The sequence below is a fragment of the Littorina saxatilis genome, linkage group LG10 (assembly GCF_037325665.1).
Source record: "Littorina saxatilis isolate snail1 linkage group LG10, US_GU_Lsax_2.0, whole genome shotgun sequence".
In the NCBI taxonomy this organism is placed as follows: Eukaryota; Metazoa; Mollusca; class Gastropoda; order Littorinimorpha; family Littorinidae; genus Littorina; species Littorina saxatilis.
The window spans coordinates 9085109-9111819 of record NC_090254.1 but is presented as its reverse complement, the minus strand read 5'-3'; the positions used below and the strand labels follow the sequence as shown (position 1 = coordinate 9111819).

Sequence of the window (26711 nt, the reverse complement as noted above, 5' to 3'; positions counted from 1 at the left end):
GGTCTTAAGGTGTCCTTTCGTCACAGGTACCTCTGTACACCCCAGAACTCGCTGTCACACAGCTTGTCAGCACACACAGACATCACTTGGCACAGATCAACTGCTTTATTCAATGTATGCATACTAAGTTAAGACCCCCCCCCCCCCCCCTCCAATTTAAGATTCCTTCCCTTTTCTTTCTTTATTTGGTGTTCAACGTCGTTTTCAACCGTAATCAAAACATTGCTCAGGGGCTTGCAACGTAGTACAATATTATGACCTTACTGGGAGAATGCAAATTTCCAGTAACATTTCTTACATACTGCTTGACTAAACAGAATCCGTTAGTCGCCTTTTACGACATGCTGGGGAGCATCGGGTAAATTCTTCCCCCTAACCCGCGGGGGGTAATTCTTATGTCAGTTGCAGTCTGACTTGTACAGGCAACAAAAACAACCTCACTTTTCTGGCACAATATATGTTTTTCTTGTGTAATACAATGATTTAGACACAATTTTAAGTAACAGTTACACTGGAATGCATGTTGTGGTCAAATAGTACCTACAATGTGGCTCGGATGGGAAAGAGGTACAAATGAAAAGATAACGGTGGATACATAAAAGCAAACACTAAGAAAACAAAACTGAACAGCAGATCAACGACTAAGCAAAGAAACTCAGACTGAAAATATTGTACTTGAGCATAAAAAGAAACCAAATGGGTCCCAGAGGTTGTGCCCATCGCAAAATGTTGCGTTATGGGGGTGCAGTACGCTTTTTTTTTTTTTAACCCAGTACACAAATTAGGTCAGGGCTGCCCACGGACGCCCCTATTCGAGGAGCCCGGGACACCCGCTTTCAATTTTAAGAGGGTCCGTGGACTCCCATTGCAGAATTTGAGAGGGTTCCAAGGGTCCAAAAGCCGAAAAGTCCCGGTGTACTTAAAAACATTGTGGTCTTCTGTGTATAATAGCTGACGATTACAGTCTAAAAAAGTATCAACAGTATATGAATGATAAAGAAAATTAAGTGGGTCCCAGGATCTGGTCTTTTAAAGTTTAGTGCGTCCCGGGACCCCCTAGCCCTCCACACATTTCCAGTACGTGTTTTCGGCTTCAAGTGCGTATAGGACGCAGGGACGCGCACTTTGGGGAGGCTTGTAGGTCTTGGTGTGCATCAACAAATACAAATTACTCAGTCACCTGGGACACCGTTAGATGAGCACTGTCATCGGTGCATGTTTGCCTAAAGCCGGTCCTTAATTGGACGAAGTCGACTACGCGTAGCTCACTTCGCGAAGCTACCGGAACTAGACTGCGTCGCAGTCCAAGGGAAGGCACTATGGCGGAAAAGAGAGTTATCTTTTCATGTCTTGGCATCTCAAATGCGCGTAGTCTCGACGCGTGGTGTGCTTCTTTCTGAGTACTTTACGTCACAAATTTCAAATTTTAGAAATAAATTTTCATTTAATTAATACTTACCCAACTCACAAATAGCAATTAACTCTAGTTCAGTGCTGGTAACGCTGTACGCGTCCCCTTGGTAACAAGGAAGGCGCCTCTAAAAAAAGAGTGACAGAGACCCGTAAGGGTGTCAAAGCCAGCCCGGAAACGAGGCCCCTTCCGTATGCATGCGCATAAGCCGCCAACTTATCATTCGAAACGAAGCCCAACTCACTCTTTTTTAGACCCCAGTACCCACCACAGCGGGGAGGTGGGAGGGAATAAACGTTGTGAGTTGGGTAAGTATTAATTAAATGAAAATTTATTTCTAAAATTTGAAATTAAATTACATCCTTTACCCAACTCACAAATAGCAGATTGCTACTATAGGTGGCGGGACTTACCAAAATTCAATGAAGAATGACTTGTCCTGCGGCTACCATGGCAGGTAGCGCAAAACTGCCATCCTGACGCAGAGAGGAGATGTCCCTAAGGTAATAGTTCACGAAAACATCCTCAGATCTCCAATAGACAATGCCTCCAAAACTTCGGCCAAGCGGCCTGAACGGAGCACAGCCACCGAGGAGGCCCACGCCCTAGCCTCATGAGTCCTTGCTGAAGTCATGGGAAGAACAGCCCTAACTTCGCCCGACTGAATATGCCACCAGGCGTAAGCATGCCTGATCAACGTGGAGACCCACTTGGTTAAAGTCACTTTCGCGATGTCTTTACTCCTTGCCGTATTAAGCGAAATGAAAAGCAATTTTTGACTTTCAGAACGAATGGACTGAGTTCGAGACAGGTAACTGCTAAGCGTTCTAACCGGACAGTTAACGATGTCTGGGTCTCCAGGAGCAAGAATGTTGCTCAAGGCAGGAATGTTAATGACAGGCGAAATATGGCCCGGTTTCTGATTTTTAGCTAAAAACTCTGGCCTGAATTTGAGCGAAATAGAACCATCTTTTCCGGTTGAGATATCCTTAGCTAAGCCGGAAAAGGCATGATCTTCACTACCTTTACGAGATGTAGCAAGCAAAGTAAGAAAAACTGCCTTGCGCGTTAGATTAACCAAACTGGCTGAATGAATAGGTTCGAACTCGTTAGAAGCCAAGTAACGCAAAACAAGTAACAAATCCCAGGCAGGGAGAGGAGATTTCTCGCGCGCGGCCTTAAGAGAGGCACCCTTAATAACGCTGGAGATGACCCCATCCAGAGAAATCTTATGACCCAGTTGTCGTAACGTTGAAGAAATAGCGGACCTTCGCACACGAAGGGAAGATGCTGACCCCCCCTGCCCTGCTAGCCAAGCCAAATGATTGGCTACCTGCATAGACCTAGGTGCCAAGGGCTTAACTCTGTTCAGCTCACACCATTTAACCCAGGAGGCCCAGTGAGACGAGTAGACCGAACTGGTCGACTTCCTATGAGCAAGATTCACAAAGTCTACCGTGGCCGAAGAGGCCCCTGCCTTAAGCAAAGAGCTTCTGACAGTATCCAACCGTGAAGGTTTAACGCCTGAGGGTTCTCGTGATGAATGCCTGACCTGGGTTGCAAGAGATCTCCCTTTCTTACTGCGATGGGGATAGGCGGTCGAACCGCCAGTCGCAGCAAGTCCGGGAACCAGTGCTGGTTTGGCCAAAATGGGGCAACCAGAACCAGCGCTGGTCTCTCCAAGTCGACCTTCCTTAGAACTTTGCCCAACAGACAAAACGGAGGGAAGGCGTAAGCTGTCAGATTGGACCAGTCCATTTCCAGAGCGTTCACGCCCCACGCCAGAGGATCCGGGAAGGGGGATACAAACAGAGAAAGCCTCGCTGAATAACGAGTCGCAAATAAGTCGATTTGCGGCTTCTGTATCTGTACCCAAAGTCGGTGCAGGGACTGATGAGACAGGGTCCACTCTGAATGGACCACCTTGTCCCCCCTGCTCAGTGCGTCCGCCAGGACGTTCAAGCTTCCCTTCAGAAAGATGGCTGACAGCAGAATATGATGCGAAACGCACCACTTTAGGATGAGGCACGCCCTGTCTGAGAGACTGCGGGATCTCGTTCCGCCCTGCCTGTTCACATAAGCCGCAACTGTCATGTTGTCGGTGTGCAGTCTGACATGACTGTTCTGAACGAAAGGCAGAAAAGCTTGGAGCGCCAACGAAACAGCCTCCAACTCCAGCGCGTTGATGTGGCGTGAAGGTTGAGACAAGTCCCACACCCCCGACGCCACATGCTCCCCCAGGTGAGCTCCCCACCCCATCAGAGAAGCATCGGTGAAGAGCTCGTTCTCTGGAGACGGGCGAACTATCGGAACTCCCTGTAAAACCCAGGGGAGGAGCCAGACCTGCGTGGTCTCGAAAAACCAGGTCTCCAGCGAAACCTGAGTGTCCCAACCCTGGGTTGACTGATCCCACCGAGACTGAAGGGCAGCCTGAAAAGGCCTTTTGTGCACCCTGCCCAGTGGGATAAGAGTAGCCATAGACTCCATCTGGCCAAGTACCGATGTCAAAACCCGTACACTGGCCAGATTCTCTCCGTGAAGCGCACGAAGCAAGTCTTGAAGCTTGGACACCCTCTTCTGAGACGGGCGGACAGTCCAACTGAGAGTGTCGAACTCCATCCCTAAGTAAGTGAAATTCTGTGATGGAATCAGTTCCGACTTGCCCAGGTTTACAGAGAATCCGAGCTGAGCGGCCTGCCTGAGGACCTTGCGAGTATGAACATGGCACAGATCCCTGTCCTGATTGAGGATCAGCCAGTCGTCCAAGTAGGCTCGCAGACGAATGCCCTCCTTTCTCAGCAGAGAGCAAAGTTGTCGCACCACGATGGTGAAGATCCATGGTGCGAGAGAAAGGCCAAACGGGAGAGCCCTGAACTGATATGCCTTTTCGCCCCAGCGGAAGCGCAACCACTTTCTGTCTGTTACATGCATCAAGACGTGAAAGTATGCATCTGTGAGGTCCACTGAGGTAGCCCAATCGCCTGGGCGAAGTGCCTCTCGCACCGAGGTCGGCGTCTCCATAGTGAACTTCACAGTTCGGAGATACTTGTTCAGAGTAGATAGATCCAGCACCGGTCTCCAAGCCCCCGAGGCTTTTGGCACAACGAAAAGTCTGCCGTAAAACCCCGGGGACCGAAGGTCCAATACCTCCTCTATCGCCCCTTTCAAAAGAAGGGCTGAAACCTCTCCTTGAACTGCGGCTCTCGCCTCTGGATCTCTTGGAGGTTTGCATGGCGGGATTATCCTGGTCAGAGGCGCTTTTTCTCCTGACCAGAGAAGTCGGAACCCCGAACGAACTATCCCAGTAACCCACTTGCTGTCCACCAGCTGCAGCCAGGAAGTGAGGGCCCTGGACGGGCCGCCCGCTACAACCAGTGCGGGGGCTACCGGGATAGCCTGCTCGGGGGAGCTTCATTGGGGGTGAGGCTTACGCCCCGACCCCCTAGAGGCGCCAAAAGATTGGCCCCTCTTCGGGTACGGAGCACCGCGACCCCTACTCGAAGAAGCAAAGGATTGTTTGTGAGTCTTGCCACCACCAGACGAAGCAGTCTGAGGCTTGGCAGAGGACTGTGATTGCGTGTGTGGTTTGTTCTGGGGCTTCGAAAACCCGTGAGAAGCGAGACGGGCTATAGCTAGGTCCCTAGCATCCTGGGTCTCCCTCTGCAGCGCATCAAGAGATGCCTGACCCAACAGGGACCCTTCCGAGAAAGGAGAAACCTTTAAACTCTCGATCGTGGATTTGTTGGTAATCCTAGAACCTGTCAAGAACGCTGTCCTTCTTGAATGCACGGCATGCGCATAAAGGTTAGCGGAGATCACCATCTGTTCTCTAGTGACCTTCGCCAGCGTGGCAAAAAGAGTACTCACATCAAGTGCAGACGCTTCAAAACGAAATTCAAACGGGTCCAACGACGAAGCAATAGACCTAGAAAGGGCCCGCTGCAACGATTCTGACACTGAGGCCAGCTCAAGCTGAGCTCTCCCTGCTTCCTCCAAAGCCAAAAGAGAGGCTTCGGAATACGGGACAACTCTGTTGTTGCCGTAGCCATCCTCCCTCAAAGAAGCCAATTCCGGGGAAACCGGAAGCACAGTAGCGGGCAAAGCAAACGTCTCGACCAAACTGATAGGGCGAGGGGTGAGCCTAAGTTTCTGAATCCCAGAAACAGCCCTCTCCCCCGCTTTAGCCAACCAAGGCAACACATCCTCTGGTGCCTCTCCGTGTTGAGCCAACAACGGCACCGCAGGAGTATTCCTTCCCTTGAACACATGTGCCAAGACATAAGCAACCGATGACGACTCCCGAAACCGGAACTGATCCTTCGGACTCTTGGAGGACCGAAAATCGTCAAAGGCGGACAGCGGTGGTGGAAGTCTCTGCTTGCTTCGCACCACCCCTTCCGGAAAGTACTTAAAAGCCGTCTCAGCTGCCGACGACACTGCGCTCGACAGCTTAAACGGCACGTTAAGTTGGGTGTCATCCACAGCCGTGGAAGCACCCTCATCCATCTCTTCAGCCTGCTTGCCATCGTAGTCAGGCAGGTGAACCCCAGAGACTCTCCTGGTCAACTCCGGAGACACCAACATCTTCCTGCCCCCAGGGCGGAAGGGGAAATGATCGACCCGACTCTGAGTGAGAGTGGTATGACAAATCCCTACGAACAACAGGGCTCCTAGCCTCTACCGAAAGCGCTCGATGCGGATTAACGGCGGGGGTTTCGGTGCTTTCGCCGCGAACACGGTCTACTCGCTCCTGTTTTCGCACACCACTGGCACTGGAGAACCCGGCACCATGTGGTGAGGACATACCTTCAAAGAGCCCATGCTCAGACAACGAGGGCACAAGACGTCCATCGCCCTGCTGCGACGCATGAACCTCAGCCCGGACCACCGAAGTAGCAGCCACAGCTGCACCTGCGAGAGAGGAAGCTGAAACGGAAGAACGTAACTCTGCTTTCGTCGCCGTCAAATCTGCGGCCAAAGTCGAAACCTGTGAACTAATAGTCAGAAGCAAAGACGCAATATCGGAGGGCAAAAACCCTGAATCGCCAGGGGCCCCCGACAACAAAGCATGTTTATCCACATTCGAAACATTTTTGTCACAAGGCGTGACCTTGTCCTTTTCAACGGACAAAATGGCGGACGAAGTTTTGTCAACAACTTTCGGACATTTATCAATCCCCGACCCAGAAGAAGAAGCGGCCTTTCCAGCACTCTCCCTTCTAGAAGAAGACTTAGACGAAGCTAAACTAGCAGTAGGAGAAGTAGTAGCCGAAGCCTGTCTCGAACTAGTCTTAGGCTTGACGCTATCCGCCATGGTAAAGCAAACTCACGAAAAAATATTTCTTCAAGAAAATTTCATAAGTTCACAAACATGCGACAATATGTCGCCAAAGTTACAAAAACAAGAAATCTCTCACCCAATAACGGCAAGGATGCAGACCCAGCTAGGCGGCAGACCAAGGGGTAGAAGCCAAAGTCAAAAGACCAAGCAACAAGACTGAAAACAGTCGGAGCGTACAGTAAAGCGACCAGTCCTGTTGGGCGCTGAGTTGAGAATGATAAGTTGGCGGCTTATGCGCATGCATACGGAAGGGGCCTCGTTTCCGGGCTGGCTTTGACACCCTTACGGGTCTCTGTCACTCTTTTTTTTAGAGGCGCCTTCCTTGTTACCAAGGGGACGCGTACAGCGTTACCAGCACTGAACTAGAGTTAATTGCTATTTGTGAGTTGGGTAAAGGATGTAATTTAATTGTACTTTACGTACTTGATGATGACGTAAGTTAATTGTATGTGTTCTATTTCGTTGCCTGAGCACGGCCGGGACCAGTTGTCGTGAGCGCTGGGATTTCGAGTTTCATTCGACATGTCAATGCATCGCAGTATGAAATAATACAGGTAGGAGGTTAGTTCTTGTACTTTGGGTCAACCAAAGTCGATAAATGCATTCTTCACTATGGTATTGAGTCTGATTTCGTCGTCCATCTTGAATCGAAAAGCACTCTTCTTACAAAAAAAAACTCAACTTCGTTGCGAGCTACGGCGAAGCTTCGCATGTCAAAACTTGAGAAGCAATGTTGGGGTCAAAGTATCACGCCGTAGCTGCGGGTTTTTGGTATAAAGACTTCGCGAAGCTTCGTGTAGTCGACTACGGGCTCAATTAAGGACGGGCTTAAGGCATGCACACCTGTGCACTAAACAGAGAGAGAGGTAAAACTGCAAAATATGTAAATGGTTTTCATAGCAATCAAGTAAAAAAAGTACAAAGTCATTTGCATTCACAACATTCTTAGTAAAGCAATTTGCCCATCACACACATGCACGCATGCACAAAGGAACTCGCGCACATGCATAAAGCGTAAGCACCAAAGTACCTCTTCTTGTTGATTCCTATCATCACACACACACACACACACACACACACACACACACACATACAGCACTAAAGTGCCACTTATTGATTCCTATCATCACTCACACACACACAGCATAATTAAAGCACCAAAATGCCACTTCTTATTGATTCCAATCATCTGACTGGCTATCTTCACATAACTTTAATCAATTAATTAACAAAATTGCACTTCAAACTAACACTGGCCAAACTAGCTATGCAACACTGGCAGTCATGAACTGGAATGGGGGGGGGGGGGGGGGGGCGTTAGAGTTGTATACAGGAGAGACAGTAGTTCAGTGGTGCACATGTTAAAGATAAACTCCTTCTCCTGAAAACAGTTTGGATCATCATATCAGAGCTTGCCAGGCTTTTTTTTACAAAGGATTTGACTCCCTCCACTGGGTCATATACAAAAACAAATCAACTTCCTGATTGCCTGCTGTGGCGAGTTAGAATTTGTTTATGAAATAGTTTCTTCAATTTAGCCACGATATAAAAAAAATTCCAACAGTACACAGAGAGTACCCATGCTGTTAATTTTTGGTTTGTGACCAAGTGGAGGGATGGTCTTATCCCTTGTACAAACCTCTGATTTTTTCCTTTAGACAAGAACATGTCATCAAAACAGAATCGCAAAAATGTACCATAATGGATCATGTAACACATTCACTTGTTATCACAGCTGTATATTAAGAAGTATTTTGAGGTTTTCATCCCGTGAACCACATATATGAAACATGTACATTATTTCAATTCTGATATGACTGAAAAGGTACACAAATCTGTCTTTCTGAAACCAACTTTTAAATTTTGATGGCGAGGTACGTTGGGAAAGGGGAGGGGTAGGTTGCCGGCTTAGGCAGCAAGGTTTGACTGAATTATTTGGAATGACACAGACATAGATGAGCAAAATAATAAGGGGAACAAATACTCGTAAGTCACACTTATTCTCAAAACACTACATATATGAACTTAATTAAATCTGCGATACAATTACCTGACAACAGATGCAATGACGAACCAAGTGTGCCACAATGTTCACAGCAAATGTGACCCTCCACCACGAAATGAGTCGCATGTCACCTCGCGCGGTTCTGCGCTAGGCTTGATATAAGTCCGGAGAGTGTCTGGTAACAGTGTGAGGGTCACCTTAGTCACAGGCTAACAACTCAAACAGTTTTTGCTCTTTTCTAAAACGTGTTTCACCACTGGATAGAGCATAAAAAACTCTTTATGAAAATGTAAAAATATGAAAATCATGCAAAGGTGACATGCGACTCATTTCGTGGTGGAGGGTCACAAATGTGCCACATTATAGACAAACACATGCTAGCTCTGGGAGATACATTTACATTCAGCTTTTGTAAATACACCCCCACCCCCATCCCATCCCATCCCCTGGCAAACTCCTATCCCATCACAAACATTGTGCGCCCAACATGTATTTAAAACAGTGCTAGATGTGCACACTTGATGTCAAATACACACAGCTCGATCATAATGAATATTGTATTACACATAAAAGCAACTGCACAGTTCTAACACAATTGCAATAAGTATTGAAGTACAACATAAACTTCACAGCTTTACCTCACACACACAAACACACACACACACACACACACACACACACACACACACACACACACACACACACACACACACACACACACACAAAATATAATTCACATCAAACACACAAAACTAATTCCAATAAATATTACAGCATAAAATTACCTCAACAGTTTTAACTACAAGGAACATTGCACTAGTATAATATCAACTGCACAATTTTCATTGCAATAAATATTACAGCATTAGAAAATACACTACACAGTTTAAATACATTTTCCAACTCTATTGCAATACTAAATCTGGTCAAGTTTCTTGTATATTGGTAGCACTGGCCGAGTTTTCTGTATCGTTGTGTTGTCGCTCATAGGCGAGATCTGTCTTTGACCACGCTGCTTCGCTAGTCTCATCAGGCGCTTTGAAAAGCAAGGTGATGTCCTCGATTCTTTTTCCTTTCGTCTCCGGAACGAAGAAGAAAACGAAGACGAGAAATCCAAACAGCATGACGGCAAATGGAACGAAGGAGTACTCCTTTATGGCAGTCTGAAAGAATTTGTTTTAATATTTTTATTTATTTTTGTTCTTTGGCATTTTAAATAGAAAGCATCATACAAGTCAACAGTATTAACATCATATCAACACCAATTCATTAACCAATCAATATCAATATGAGGCTTATATCGCGCGTATTCCGTGGGTACAGTTCTAAGCGCAGGGATTTATTTATTTTTCTAATTTTTATTTTTATGCAATTTATATCGCGCACATATTCAAGGCGCAGGGATTTATTTATGCAGTGTGAGATGGAATTTTTTTACACAATACATCACGCATTCACATCGGCCAGCAGATCGCAGCCATTTCGGCGCATATCTTACTTTTCACGGCCTATTATTCCAAGTCACACGGGTATTTTGGTGGACATTTTTATCTATGCCTATACAATTTTGCCAGGAAAGACCCTTTTGTCAATCGTGGGATCTTTAACGTGCATACCCCAATGTAGTGTACACGAAGGGACCTCGGTTTTTCGTCTCATCCGAAAGACTAGCACTTGAACCCACCACCTAGGTTAGGAAAGGGGGGAGAAAATTGCTAACGCCCTGACCCAGGGTCGAACTCGCAACCTCTTGCTTCCCGAGCGCAAGAGTGTTACCACTCGGCCACCCAAAAAAGAAAAAAAGTGTTGTGAAAACTGACCAAAAATGTACCGCAATAGAGGGACAAGGTGTAGTGTAAGAAGAGAAAGAGGGGGGGGGGAGGGGAGGGGGGGGGGGCAGACAGAGCATCATGATTTTCCTAGATTTGAATTTTACTTCGTCTGTAACTCACATACTCCTGAATACTTATTCAACCTCAGAAACACCATCAGGAAATCTTTCTCACATTAGGAATTCCTGATTTCCGAACAGAAACTGTTATCCCCAGGAAGGATGGTTTATGACTTGAATTACCTGCAGTTCTGGAAAGACAAGCCCGACGGTGAAGTTAGCGAGCCAGTTGATGAGGACAGACACACTGACCGCTGCACTGCGAGGACCTTGAGCAAACAACTCCGCCACGTAGAACCATGGAATTGCACCTGACACAAAATAATTACTAAATTAGGAATATGCTCAGTTTCAAAATAATGAACACTTATATAGCGTGAACCACAGAATATTGCTGTGCTCTCCACGCTTCACAATATCAAACTACCAGTAACAAAATAAATACATAAAAACATCTTCAATGTAAATAACTGGGAATCATGCAGCCAAATAAAAATAACAACACAACATTTAAGTTAAGTTAAGTTTGAACTTCACTGACAAAATCTATTAAATAAAGGGAATGTAGGCACTCTAATTATAGCCGACATGCCCAACAAGAGTAAGTGAGAAAAATCCCTCATTTGGTTAGGATTGTCTTTACTAACAAAACCAATATGTTCAATTTAACTTTTAAGTTTTATTTCCAATGTTCATTTCACACTTTCAACAAAATAAAGATAAAAGACACAACTGATTGTTCAGTGATGTATATCCTGTGGGGCATAAAATTAGCTTCATCATGTAAAAATTTCTGCTGCACTGTGCATTGCACCAAATAATACTTCAGTTCACAACACCAAAATGTACTGAGGTGACTTATTTTCATCCATTCATTCTTCTACGTACAGTTGAGCCTGTCTATAATGATTATCCAAGGGACAAACCTAAACTGTTTGTTATAGACAAGTGGTCACTACAGAAAGAAGAATCAATCGGAAAAATAGCTTGTTGGCAGGCGGTCGTTACCACGAGGTGGTCCAACTTTACCTAAATTAGTCATGACATGAGCTGCATTGCTCTTTTGGGGAAAAAAATAGGTTTCAAACGTATTCTTAAAGCAAGAAACAATAACTGATTTTCAAGAGCTTGATGTGTAGAATACAGACCTGAGAACTCCAATTTTGTGCTTGAAGTATTCTCCAAAAGCTGTGTGTAATTTTAGAAACATGATCGTACTCCACACAGCTTTTGAAACATTCAAGCATACTGCATAACCGTTCATTGCACAGTCATATCAGCATGATGGCCGGGAAAATGCAAATGGCGGTGACTTTTGCACTTTGTATCAAGCACCTACTGTCATCTTGTCACTTCCTACAAATTCAAAATGGCATAATCACTAAACTGGTTTTGGCCGCTGTCAGCGTGAGTTCGTCCCCACGTTCGGCGAGAGATTTATTTCTCAGAGTCAACTTTGTGTGCAGACTCTCCTCGGTGTCCGAACACCCCCGTGTGTACACGCAAGCACAAGACCAAGTGCGCACGAAAAAGATCCTGTAATCCATGTCAGAGTTCGGTGGGTTATGGAAACACGAAAATACCCAGCATGCTTCCTCCGAAAGCGGCGTATGGCTGCCTAAATGGCGGGGTAAAAACGGTCATACACGTAAAAGCCGTGGGAGTTTCAGCCCATGAACGAACAAACAAAACAAACTAAACTGGTTTGATCGAGATCACATGTCACAATACTGGATTAGCTTTGGAATGTGGTTGTGAAAAAACGTATTCTAAAAACAAATATTCATCATATTTTTTTTTTCCACTAACTGTTTTGATAGCGTTTTGTAAGAAAATTAGAAGTACAAAAATCGGATGCAAAACGATTTGGATTACCAGGTCTGAGAATCCCTACCTGGTCCGGTGGCAAAGGCGACAATGTAGAGAACAACAGCCGCAATGCATAAATAGGACAGCCATGACGCTGAATGCTGAAATCAAATGACTGATGTACGTATGCAAGTACATTGTATAACAATAATAACAATTACAAACACTTAATTTTCCATTAAAATAAGACAATAACACATGCAATGAATTCTCACTGTGTAAAGAAACACACCTACTGCCACTAAGTCAATGAGCCACGACAGTTTTCAAGGCATTTCAATATTAAATTAAAATCATTATTAAAAACAACAATACATGATCTTTTTTTTTTTTACAAAGCTTAGAAAACCAGGGAGACTTTGCTCGAAGTGCTGTACAATCAAGATGAAAACTTCTTTTCTTCTTTGTTCATGGGCTGGAACTCTCACGTTCACTCATGTTTTTGCACGAGGTTTTTTTATGTGTATGACCGTTTTTCCCCCCGCCATTCAGGCAGCCATACGCCGCTTTCGGAGGAAGCATGCTGGGTATTTTCTTGTTTCTATAACCCATCGAACTCTGACATGGATTACAGGATCTTTTCCGTGCGCACTTGGTCTTGTGCTTGCGTGTACACACAAAGGGGGATTAGGCACTAGCAGGTCTGCACACAAGTTGACCTGGGAGATCGGAAAAATCCCCACCCTTAACCCACCAGGCTGCCGCTGACAGGATTTGAACTCATGACCTTCCGATTAGGAGGCCGATGTCTTAACCACTAGGCCACTGTGCCCGTCAATATGAAAACAAAACAACAATACATGTATTAAGATAATTAATTAACCCCTTCACTGCCACACATGTATTGGGGCGGGGATATAGCTCAGTTGGTAGCGCGCTGGATTTGTATTCAGTTGGCCGCTGTCAGCGTGAGTTCGATCCCAGGTTCGGCGGAAATTTATTTCAGAGTCAACTTTGTGTGCAGACTCTCTTCGATGTCCGAACCCTCCCCCCGTGTACACTACATTGGGTGTGCACGTTAAAGATCCCACGATTGACAAAAGGGTCTTTCCTGGCAAAATTGCTTAGGCACAGTTAATAATTGTCTACCTATACCCGTGTGACTTGGTATAATAGGCCGCGAAAGGTAAATATGCGCCGAAATGGCTGCAATCTACTGGCCGTATAAAATTTCATCTCACACGGCATCACTGCAGAGCGCCTAGAACTGTACCCACGGAATATGCGCGATATAAGCCTCATTGATTGATTGATTGATTGATTGATATTAACAGTGCATGCACACAGATTGCAGAAATGACTAAGGAGGGGAAATAGCTCTGTCGGTAGTGCCGCTGGATTCAAAACCAGTTGTCGCTATTGGCTTGGGTTCGATCCCCAGGTTCGGCGAGAGATTTATTTCCCAGAGTCAACTGTGTGCAGACTCTCCTCGGTGCATGCATGCGCATGATAAAGATCCCAAGTTCACAGCGAAAGTCTGAGGGCTGGGAAACATCAATACACGCCTGCAGGAAGAAAACAAATGGGTAGCGCCATACTGTATGGCAGTTCACTTTCCCCAGTGTGAAAGCAACCCTAATTTCCACGAGGGTAGCCTCACAGGACTAAATGAAACCCTTCCTCCGAAAACGGCGTATGGCTGCCTAAATGGAGGGGTACAAAACTGTCATACACGTAAAATTCCACTCGTGCAAAAAACACGAGTGTACGTGGGAGTTTCAGCCCACAAACGCAGAAGAAGAAGAAGAAGAATGAAACCTTATCCTTTAAAGCATGCAAGGTTACCTGGAAGACAAGGGCAATGGTCAGAACTATGGTGAAGACGAACATTCCCCCCAGTCCCGTCATCATCAGCGTCCGTCGCCCCAGCTTGTCCATCAAGACGGCTGACACAAAGGACATGCTGACATTAACAGCCCCAGTGGCGGCTGTGGCGTACTGGGCCACCGTTTTGGAGAGGCCTGCCCCTTGGAACACTAGGGTGGAGTAGTAGATCACCTGAAACATCCAGTGAAAAGATTTATACAGGTACAGTGGAACCCCCCTTTTAAGACCTCCAGAAAGCAGAGAAAATTGGGTCTTAAAAAGGAGGGAGTCTTAAAATGGGGGTAAATTTACAGACGTTATGAACAGAAGATCTGAAAAATAAAGGTCTTAAAAATGGAGAAGTTTCAAATTGGGCCATGGGGGGTCTTAAAAGGGGGTACCATTGTTCCCGCAAATTTGTGAGGCCCCTCCGAAGAGAGAACACCTCCCATGACTGATGAAGGTGAACAGTTAGCATCAACAATGCAGCTGTTACATGGTGAATTTCACTAGACGACAGTTAATCAATTAATTAATTATCTTAACTCATTGTCTGCCAGGCACGGATATATCCGTACCCACTCATATTGCTCTATCTGACCTGGTACGGATACATCCATACACACAGTCACTTCCTGTAACGTCGATCTAACACCTGCATTCAAGCGTGTTGATACACAGTTGCTACACAGTTACTACAATTCCGAGTGACCTGCTGCAGCACAGCTGGTCTTGGCTAAAAAAAACTTGGTCAACATAGGTGGGGTAGAAAGTGTTAATTAATCTATTAGATATCTTAATTAATCTATTAATTATTTTAATTAATTAATTATCCATTCTCTCAATTCCCCATCCCAACCTCCGGTTAGCATTCAGCATTCTGCTTTTTAAATGCCAAGCTGTATGCACAAAAACTCTTCCAAAACAAGAAAAAAGAGAGAGAGAGCAAAAGAAAATAATTATACTTACAGCGTTTATCCCCGAAAACTGCTGAGCAAGCTGCAGAACTATACAGATGATCAAAGGCCATCGCAGCTCTGCTTTGGAGAACAAGCTCTTCACTGAAAACTGCCCAAAGTGGAACATTGACACATTGTGTGCGGTTATTCAAAGATCTGTCCAGTGAAACGTCATCCGTCCACTTCATGAGATCTGAGGCAACAATTGATACATCAGCGACTGTCTGACGAAAATGTGATAAAGAATTTACTGACACTGGTTGCTGTTATGTTTTCTTGTTCTTTTTGATCTGAGGCAACATTCAGTACAAAACTTTAAATTTACTTTGAAAAAAAATAAACACGCTAGTACTGACTCAACTAGATGACTCATCCATGCTGAACATGAATGACAGAGGAGCCCTGGTAGCTCAGGTGGTAGAGCAGTGGACTTGTGATCGAAAGGTCGCTGGTTCGAATCTGGGCCGGGACGGACACGGGTCAACTTTATGTGCAGACTCAGAGACGGTATCCATCTCCCAACCCCGTGTCACCACAGTGGCACGTAAAAGACCTTGGTCATTTTGCCACAAGTGCAGATGGCTGATACCACCTAAACACGCGCATACACTTGTGTATCTCATCGAAAGTCGGGTTCAAACCTGGGAACATGCCCCTAACGGCTATGTCGTGAGGGCGTAAAACTTGAATTTCTCTCATGAACGACAGAGAGGCTAACTGACAAGGAGACATGATATTAAAAGCAATAATGATCGGAACAATAACGTTTACAGGACAGGGTACAAATTCTGTCCCTGCATGTACCTTGACAGCGTTGCGATGTTCCGCCACCTCCTTCCTCATCTCCTCCATCTCCTCCCCCACATCCTCCGTTTTCCTCAACCACACCAGAGCTGCACATATTCATAAACAAAGTTTGGTGTACACAAGCACCAATCCTCACGAACTAGCAGTTTTCAGGAATTGATGCAACTTTACATGACTGGTGCATGCAGATAGTACCGTATTTTCGGGACTATAAGGCGATTCGTTATATAGGGCGCAACCCCCACTTTTGAGGTAAAATTGAGAAAAAACATCACATCAGGCGCTTCCGGTCGATAAGCCGCACATCAAAGGAAAAATACAGAGTGAAAAAAGTTGCGCCTTATAGTCCGTAAAATATGGTAACTTAAACAGTCAGATAGATGTTTTCACTGTTCAAAGTTTTTAATCAATAATTTGATGTTTTCCATGTGTACAGTAATCCCAGAAAGGCTCCAGAAAGTAAATAGAAAAGATGAAAAGCATGTGCATCATAAATATAAACAAATAAAATGAAAATTGCATGTTATTAAATTTGTGCTGCATGTACCACCATTCTTGCCTGTGGTGTGAATTATTCAAACTGAGTGCAACTTTACAAGTCTATTTAACTGTTTCAAGTTTTGCTTCACTGTGGCTACTGACTTTCTTCATGTTTGTATAACAGTGTTCTGTTAATAGCGTAATCTCTCTTCACAGACTTAACAAATTATGGTTGTTTAACCATGTCCTTGTCTTGTTTAGATCAAACACGGAATTCTAAAACCACCACTTTTACTGAAATTACTAACAGTAGGCAAAACTGGCTGATATACCTATTCTTGAGTGCTCATAATTTTTAGCCAACAAAATCCTTTCAGGTAAGGCATAGAAATTTACGGAAAACATATATTTGCATACGAATCTCACCTCTCTTAGTTTATTTATCATACTCTGTTACTTGCTTTACTTTAAGCAAGTGCTTTAATAAAAACGATGGTTTAATACCCTTTTCTGCCTCATCCTCCTCTCCTTTCATCATCATCAAGTAGCGCGGCGTCTCTGGACAACATGGCAGTGCTAACAACTGGAATATCACTGGCACTATCACAAAACCTGAAACAACATTTGTCTAATGTAAAAAAAAAACAAGTCGCGTAAGGCGAAAATACAATATTTAGTCAAGTAGCTGTCGAACTCACAGAATGAAACTGAACGCAATGCCATTTTTCAGCAAGACCGTATACTCGTAGCATCGTCAGTCCACCGCTCATGGCAAGAAGAGCGGGGTAGTAGTTGCGCTAAGAAGGATAGCACGCTTTTCTGTGCCTCTCTTTGTTTTAACTTTCTGAGCGTGTTTTTAATCCAAACATATCATATCTATATGTTTTTGGAATCAGGAACCGACAAGGAATAAGATGAAAGTGTTTTTAAATTGATTTGGACTATTTAATTTTGATAATAATTTTTATATATTTAATTTTCAGAGCTTGTTTTTAATCCGAATATAACATATTTATATGTTTTTGGAATCAGCAAATGATGGAGAATAAGATAAACGTAAATTTGGATCGTTTTATAAATTTTTATTTTTTTTTACAATTTTCAGATTTTTAATGACCAAAGTCATTAATTAATTTTTAAGCCACCAAGCTGAAATGCAATACCGAACCCCGGGCTTCGTCGAAGATTACTTGACCAAAATTTCAACCAATTTGGTTGAAAAATGAGGGCGTGACAGTGCCGCCTCAACTTTCACGAAAAGCCGGATATGACGTCATCAAAGACATTTATCAAAAAACTGAAAAAAACGTTCGGGGATTTCATACCCAGGAACTCTCATGTCAAATTTCATAAAGATCGGTCCAGTAGTTTAGTCTGAATCGCTCTACACACACACACACACACACACAGACACACACACACACACACACACACACACACACGCACATACACCACGACCCTCGTTTCGATTCCCCCTCGATGTTAAAATATTTAGTCAAAACTTGACTAAATATAACAAGTCGCGTAAGGCGAAAATACAATATTTAGTCAAGTAGCTGTCGAACTCACAGAATGAAACTGAACGCAACGCAACGCAACGCAGCAAGACCGTATACTCGTAGCATCGTCACTCCACCGCCCGTGGCAAAGGCAAGAAGAGCGGAATTGACAAGAAGAGCGGGGTATTCGTTGCGCTGAGAAGGATAGCACGCTTTTCTGTACCTCTCTTCGTTTTACCTTTCTGAGCGTGTTTTTAATCCAAACATATCATATCTATATATTTTTGGAATCAGGAACCGACAAGGAATAAGATGAAAGTGTTTTTAAATTGATTTCGAAAAAAATATTTAGTCAAAACTTGACTAAATATAAAAAGAGAGACAGAAAGAAACCTGCTAACAGTCAGAGCGACTAGAGAGCGAGAGAGAGAGAGAGAGAGGGTGAGAGCGAGAGAAAGAGAGAGAGAGAGAGGGTGAGAGCGAGAGAGAGAGAGAGAGAGGGTGAGAGCGAGAGAGAGAGAGAGAGGGTGAGAGCGAGAGAGAGAGAGAGAGAGGGTGAGAGAGAGAGACAGAGAGAGCGAGAGGGAGAGGAGAGGGAGAGGGAGAGAGAGAGAGAGGGTGAGAGCGAGAGAGAGAGAGTGAGAGAGAGAGACAGACAGAGAGAGCGAGAGGGAGAGACAGACAGAGAGAGCGAGAGGGAGAGAAGGAGAGGGAGAGGGAGAGAGAGAGAGAGGGGGAGAGAGAGAGAGAGGGTGAGAGCGAGAGAGAGAGAGAGGGTGAGAGAGAGAGACAGACAGAGAGAGCGAGAGGGAGAGAAGGAGAGGGAGAGATGTACAAACCAAAACAAAGGAGTCACAATTAGAATAATCAATCCTCAAATGAATTTGCTTGGGCACATTATTCTCAGGAGGGGGTGGGAATTCACTGCTACATATTATATCTCAAACGAATATTTCATAATCTAAATCAGCATTTAAAAATAAATTTTGTACCTAACAATAGCAGCCGAGAGAGAAAAATACACAGTCAAGTAACTTAGCGCACACACCCATGCACATAGACACAGATAGACTCTAACAACAAAGCTATCCAAGAAAAGTTTGTTTGTTTTTAAACAAGGACACCAAACTTGACAGCTTTTAGCCTGACTCACCAAAACAAACAGGCCATAAAGTATTTGTGCCCAGCAAAATATCAAGGCCGATGACCTCTGCAACCAATGTTCCAAAGCAAATAGCCACCTGGTTGAAGGTACCACAGAGGCCACGCAGTAAGATGGGAGAAATCTCTGACAGGTACAGAGGGGCCACACCTGAGCTCACACCTGGAAATAGAAAGAAATACCTATCATCAATGGGCCTGCAGAAACTTGTACATATCTGACAGAGATACAAGACCCTGCGAGTCTCCAGGAAATACCCCCTGACTAGATTTATGAACTTTTTGAAAGGGATCAAGATTTATAACATTGAATTTAAAGTACAGTGGTACCTTCAATGACAGGGCACCCTCGGGACCAGCCAAAAATGTCCCTACATTGCAGGTGGCCTGTCATGACAGGTATATTTTGGTAAAGATAATAGACAGAGATGTCAAAGGTGCCCTTTTAAGGCAGGTGTCCACTCATTAGAGGGGCCACACATCACAGGTACCACTGTACCAACTTTAAAGGAACCTGAGAACACGAATCTTTTACCTTTTACTATGATACCCTTTAACTCATTCAAAGCGCGTCTAAATTTCCCCTGTGTTCCCTGCCAGCGCGCGATTTAGAGCCATTTTGAAAAAATTATTAAAAATCAACAACACAAGATAACCTTACATACAGTGGTACCTGCGACGAAAGGACACTCTTGGGACCAGCCCAAAGTGTCCCTACATTGCAGGTGTCCTTTCATGACAGGTATACTTTGGTAGAGATAATATAAAAAAGGGGACAAGAGAAGTGTCCTTTTAAGGGAGGTGTCCTCTCACGGGAGGGTCCACACATCGCAGGTACTGCTGTACCTTTATGGTTTTGCAAAGTTTGGAACTTACTCTTTTAGAAAATATATGAAACATTTGAAAGTACATACCTTTTGTTGTCTTCATATCCAGGCAAAATATCCAATTTGAAGCACAAAAAAAAAATTTCTACGTCATGGGTTCATCATACACAATGTCATGATCGACACTTTCATTGCCCGAATCATCACCCAAATGATCGTCCATTGGCACAAACTCGTCACCAGAATCTAAAATATCATCTCCACTATCATCATCACTAAGGTCAAGATCAGAACCGTACTGAATAACAAGTTCTAGCACTCTTTTCAAGTTACTACGTCTCAGCAGAACGATCCGCCATCTTTGAAAAGTCAAAACACGTGGGTCGCACACCGCCAACAAAATTAAATTAATCCCAACAATTGAAGGGAAGGAACTGTTTACAGTGAATGGTTCCACTGTAGACAGATCTATAGAAGTTCATTGCAGGGGTTGTTTCCCTTGGTCAGCAGGACCGTTTACACCGTTAAAAATTCGTGATATCCGTCGGAACTCAAGTGCCGGCACGCAGCCAACGCTAAACACAGGTGTCCGACACGCAGCGAATGAGTTAAAGGTGAATAGCTGTTATAGTAGGCCGAGAACAAAACAAAGCATAAGATGGGTGCAGAATAAGTTCCGCATGACCCTGTGGGTTCTCGAGACAAGAAAAAACAATAAATAAACAAACAAACTCAGCTGGTCAACTGATACTACATAAGTGCAGTGAAAAGCCCTTTTAACCCCCTTTGGACGGGAGTATAGCCACAGTGCTGTATCACTTCTTTTCTAAAGGCTGGCGAACATGTACCAAGGATTATTGCAACAAAGCTGTATCACTTCTTTTCTAAAGGCTGGCGAACATGTACCAATGAGTATAGCCACAGAGCTGTATCACTTCTTTTCTAAAGGCTGCGAACATGTACCAATGAGTATAGCCACAGAGCTGTATCACTTCTTTTCTAAAGGCTGGCGAACATGTACCAATGAGTATTGCCACAGTGCTGTATCACTTCTTTTCTAAAGGCTGGCGAACATGTACCAATGAGTATAGCCACAGTGCTGTATCACTTCTTTTCTAAAGGCTGGCCAACATGTACCAATGAGTATAGCCACAGAGCTGTATCACTTCTTTTCTAAAGGCTGGAAAACATGTACCAATGAGTATTGCCACAGTGCTGTATCACTTCTTTTCTAAAGGCTGGAAAACATGTACCAATGAGTATTGCCACAGTGCTGTATCACTTCTTTTCTAAAGGCTGGCCAACATGTACCAATGAGTATAGCCACAGAGCTGTATCACTTCTTTTCTAAAGGTTGGCGAACATGTACCAATGAGTATAGCCACAGTGCTGTATCACTTCTTTTCTAAAGGCTGGCCAACATGTACCAATGAGTATAGCCACAGAGCTGTATCACTTCTTTTCTAAAGGCTGGCGAACATGTACCAATGAGTATAGCCACAGAGCTGTATGTTATGTAATGTATATATTGTGTGTGATACGTGGATACGTGGAAATGTGATACTATTTATTTGCATGTATGATACAGGTACAAATGTGATAATTGTAGGCTTATACTAGTGATTACTGTGTGTGATACATGAAATGTGATATGAATGCTGTTTTTATATGTTATACTCTTATTTTCTCCCAAGCGCAAGACAAATTCTTCTATGAAAATTGAAGCCAATAAAATTTGAGTTGAGTTGAGTTGAGTTGAGTATCACTTCTTTTCTAAAGGCTGGCGAACATGTACCAATGAGTATAGCCACAGAGCTGTATCACTTCTTTTCTAAAGGCTGGCAAACATGTACCAAGGATTATTGCCACAAACAGCTACACTGTATTTGTGTATTATTAATTTGAATCTAATAAACAAGATGGTGGAACAGATGTTAATTTTCAGCTGATTGAAGAAAACAAAGTGTCACTAAGGGACTTTATGTGAGTGGTAACTTGATAAACGTGCTTTGAACTTCAAACAGATTGATACACGTACAGCTTCACTGGGTACACAATTTTTAATAATCTAAATCATACCAGCGTTGATACCCGCGATGATTCGACCAACAATCAGCATCTCGTAAGACTTGGCCATTTTGGAAAATCCCATCAGGGCAGCTGCTGTAATTGCCAGGAGGTTGTTTCGGAGTAGTGCTCCCCTTCTGCAAACAGTTATGTAGAAATCATACATATATATTCTTATTGTATAATTCGTTTACAATACAGCCAGTTCTTTTAGTTTTAACAAACTGAGCAAAATCATAAATATGAGTACTCAGAAAATTAAACACACATGCAATTAGACATTGTCCTGCACTTGTAACAATGCCAATATTGCATCCCATACATTGTTTCAAGAAGAAGAAGAATTTTATTTTAAGTTTGGTAGTTTTTGGCATCACATTTCAACCACCATATAAAAATTGGCAGCTTTCCCAAAATAATAACAAAGTTGTCGGTGATTTGATTTTGAAAGCAGTTTCGGCATTTTGTCCACTGATGGCAAACAAAAAAATCTGAAGTTTCACAACCAAGCTACCCTGCAGTGACTGCCTGAAAGAAATGGCCTCATGGTGACGTTACCTTCCATATCTGTTGGCCCAGTAGCCTGCAGAGAGTCCCCCGATCATCCCCCCAGCAGCATAACAGGAAACGGTGATACCCCATAACATGGTGAGAAAGCCCTTGGACATGTATGATCCAGTCCGCTCATAGTTTGTGACATTGTAAAAATCCTCTATTACCTGAAAAAAATAAAGAGAAAGGCAGCAAATTAAAACAATATACAGTACATGTATAACCAAGTGCCCGAAGGACAAGAATCACCCAGTTTTTATTCAATTAGACGTTGTTTTTTGTTTTTAAAAATAGGCATATATATATGGGAGCTCATTTTTCACAGTGATACTACTGGCATGTTTGAATCTCTCCCCGTGCACTTTGCAGGAACACAAGTCTTCTACAGCTGTGTGCATGAAAACCCTGACCGACTTATTTCCAAACATTTTTTTTATCATAGACAGACAAACAGAAGCAGAGACAGGGAGAGATAGATGAACACACACACACACACACACACACACACACACACACACACACACAGAGTGAAACACCTCACACACACGCGCTTGCACCCTCATACTTATATCCACACAATACACACAGTTCTATAGTTCTATAGTTTGACGAGACATAAAAGGTGGCACACACACACAAGCCAAAGAACCTCCCATACCTCTTCTGGAGAATTGACAACGGCAGTGTTGTATCCAAGCAGAAAGGAAGAGCAGAGGACGCAGGCTGCCGTAGCAAAGGCAAGCCTACTTGTCAGCGTCTGAAAGCAAATGTACACACAATATTTATACAAAAATGATGTTAATCACTAACTCCAGTACAGTGTCAGCATACTGCGGGTACCACTACCACAGTATACTATAAAAGTATTATTACTAGATGAAAACTGAAAATGCTAGGAATCTACTTATATGTTATAAATAGAATATAACCAGATGACAACAACCAGAAGCTGTCAACTTTATTCATCCTTTGAAACGTTGTGTTTGCACAAATCTTTTAAAATCGAGCCGTCGGAGGCAAATCTAGCACCACCTAGGTCATCAGAAAGTAATTCAGAGTACCTCCATAACATCAACAAAAGTAAAACAGTGTCACACATGAGTCGAACCTCATATTTAACTAAGACCTCCACAAATCTGAAAAAATCAGGTCTTAAAAGAAAAAAAGTCTTGTGGAGGGGGTAAACTTACAGAGGTTATGAACAGAAAGTCTAGGAAATACAGGGTCTTAAAATGGAGGAAGTCTTAAATTGGGGGTCGGGGGGTCCTCAAAGGGGGGTTCCACTGTAGTGATAAAAATGTGAGACACACACACAGTGACACACACACACGCACACAAGAGTTATAGACACACAGACAGATTGCAACAGTCATAATCACATGCACACAAGAGTTATAGACACACAGACAGATTGCAACAGTCATAATCACACGCACACAAGAGTTATAGACACACAGACAGATTGCAACAGTCATAATCACACACACACAAGAGTTATAGACACACAGACAGATTGCAACAGTCATAATCACATGCACACAAGAGTTATAGACACACAGACAGATTGCAACAGTCATAATCACACACACACAAGAGTTATAGACACACAGACAGATTGCAACAGTCATAATCACATGCACACAAGAGTTATAGACACACAGACAGATTGCAACAGTCATAATCACATGCACACAAGAGTTATAGACACACAGACAGATTGCAACAGTCATAATCACACGCACACAAGAGTTATAGACACACAGACAGATTGCAACAGTCATAATCACACACACACAAGAGTTATAGACACACAGACAGATTGCAACAGTCATAATCACACACACACAAGAGTTATAGACACACAGACAGATTGCAACAGTCATAATCACACACACACAAGAGTTATAGACACACAGACAGATTGCAACAGTCATAATCACACACACACAAGAGTTATAGACACACAGACAGATTGCAACAGTCATAATCACACACACACAAGAGTTATAGACACACAGACAGATTGCAACAGTCATAATCACATGCACACACACAAGAGTTATAGACGCACAGACAGATTGCAACAGTCATAATCACACACACACAAGAGTTATAGACACACAGACAGATTGCAACAGTCATAATCACACACACACAAGAGTTATAGACACACAGACAGATTGCAACAGTCATAATCACACACACACAAGAGTTATAGACACACAGATAGATTGCAACAGTCATAATCACACACACACACACAAGAGTTATAGACACACAGACAGATTGCAACAGTCATAATCACACACACACACACAAGAGTTATAGACACACAGACAGATTGCAACAGTCATAATCACACACACACAAGAGTTATAGACACACAGACAGATTGCAACAGTCATAATCACACACACACAAGAGTTATAGACACACAGACAGATTGCAACAGTCATAATCACACACACACAAGAGTTATAGACACACAGACAGATTGGAACAGTCATAATCACACACACACACACAAGAGTTATAGACACACAGACAGATTGCAACAGTCATAATCACACACACACACACAAGAGTTATAGACACACAGACAGATTGCAACAGTCATAATCACATGCACACAAAACTTACATAAACAACAATTATCTATGTGCAGTAGACAAGACACTCCACAAACCAGCATAAATTACAAATCTTGGTCACCCAGATACATAATATATGCCTAATCTCTCATTACCTGTTAGGCTGTGATATATAATTACAGCGACATAAACTTGGGTTCAAGTGCTAGTCTTTCGGATGAGACGAAAAACCGAGGTCCCTTCGTGTACACTACTTTGGGGTGTGCACGTTAAAGATCCCACGATTGACAAAAGGGTCTTTCCTGGCAAAATTGTATAGGCATAGATAAAAATGTCCACCAAAATACCCGTGTGACTTGGAATAATAGGCCGTGAAAAGTAGGAACTAGGATATGCGCCGAAATGGCTGCGATCTGCTGGCCGATGTGAATGCGTGATGCATTGTGTAAAATAAATTCCATCTCACACGGCATAAATAAATCCCTGCGCCTTGAATATGTGCGCGATATAAATTGCATAAAAAAAAATCTAAAAAATAAATCCCTGCGCTTAGAACTGTACCCACGGAATACACGCGATATAACCCTCATATTGATTGATTGATTATATAATGTACCATGCACTTTATCACCAGTTCACAACACACAATCATGTTGGTTCCATCATTAGTGCAGTTGTGTCATCAGTTAGCACACACAGATAACTCAACGTAATGCTAATAACTAGCATATCTGGGTCACAATTCATTGACAGAGAATGCGGTCAGAACATATCTTTCTCAGGCAATAGGTATAACCTTGATTGCGATAAAATATGTGTACCAAGGCTGGTCCAACACATTTACAATTCACCTCTCAAAAAATTTTTCTAAAATGCACTATTACTATTAGTGTATACATGACTATGAGTATATGATGGGTGACCCTTAATTGTTACACAAGATCAAAATTCGCATGCATTATTTGTAGCAGACCTAAATGAAAATTGGAATATAACGAGGGAACATAAAAAGCCGCGGGGCCTACTTAGTGTCCTTACCACCAATACAGATACATGTACAGGTCTACTAACCTAGTTCACTTTTGCATTGGTTTACCTTCACTGAATTATCATGCCTGTGTTAGTTTCAGGCCTCCAGAGTAAAAATTGAAAATTGAAAATTGAAAACAAACCGGTTTCTTTGTGATATGAGTCTCCCCCACATGGTCCACTTCTGCAGAGGCGTCAAATGAAGTAAGTGAATGAGTGGAATCCTGCCCACTCAAAAGTGGTGTTGTTTCCTCCATGTTGTTTGTTTGAAAAGTCACATGGCTGTCATGTGCCCTACCAGTTCTTGAAAAAACCAAAAAAACAAATGTGTATGCTCCGGCTCCGTGTGCGGCTTCCCTTTCATTGTTATCATTATGATACAATTATGATTTTAAAAATCTTCCTGAATTTTTGTA

General features: G+C 43.3%; 1 protein-coding gene and 1 long non-coding RNA gene across 3 annotated transcripts in view; both read right to left on the bottom strand.

Moving 5' to 3' along the window:
* Positions 1 to 2462, bottom strand: part of LOC138978123 (uncharacterized) — a 255844-nt gene extending 253382 nt beyond the window's left edge. Inside the window, exon 1 of the long non-coding RNA XR_011459587.1 lies at positions 332 to 2462. This is a non-coding gene — a long non-coding RNA (uncharacterized lncRNA). The remainder of the gene's footprint in view (positions 1 to 331) is intronic.
* A 5116-nt stretch (positions 2463 to 7578) lies between these two features.
* On the bottom strand, positions 7579 to 26563 carry LOC138978105 (solute carrier family 2, facilitated glucose transporter member 3-like). Of its 2 annotated transcripts, XM_070350740.1 has the most exons (12): positions 26439 to 26563; positions 23334 to 23432; positions 22682 to 22842; positions 22136 to 22260; positions 19222 to 19392; positions 17074 to 17181; positions 16087 to 16175; positions 15293 to 15391; positions 14303 to 14515; positions 12543 to 12618; positions 10832 to 10959; positions 7579 to 9920 (listed from the first exon to the last, which is right to left on the bottom strand). In XM_070350740.1, exons 1-12 carry the CDS (start codon positions 26550 to 26552, stop codon positions 9684 to 9686), a joined length of 1620 nt encoding a protein of 539 aa, XP_070206841.1. In that variant the 5' UTR covers positions 26553 to 26563; the 3' UTR covers positions 7579 to 9683. The 2 variants fall into 2 exon arrangements, with proteins under 2 accessions (XP_070206841.1, XP_070206842.1); XM_070350741.1 differs by lacking the exon at positions 12543 to 12618 and having other exon boundaries at positions 9780 to 9920.
* Between the last annotated feature and the right edge of the window lie 148 nt (positions 26564 to 26711).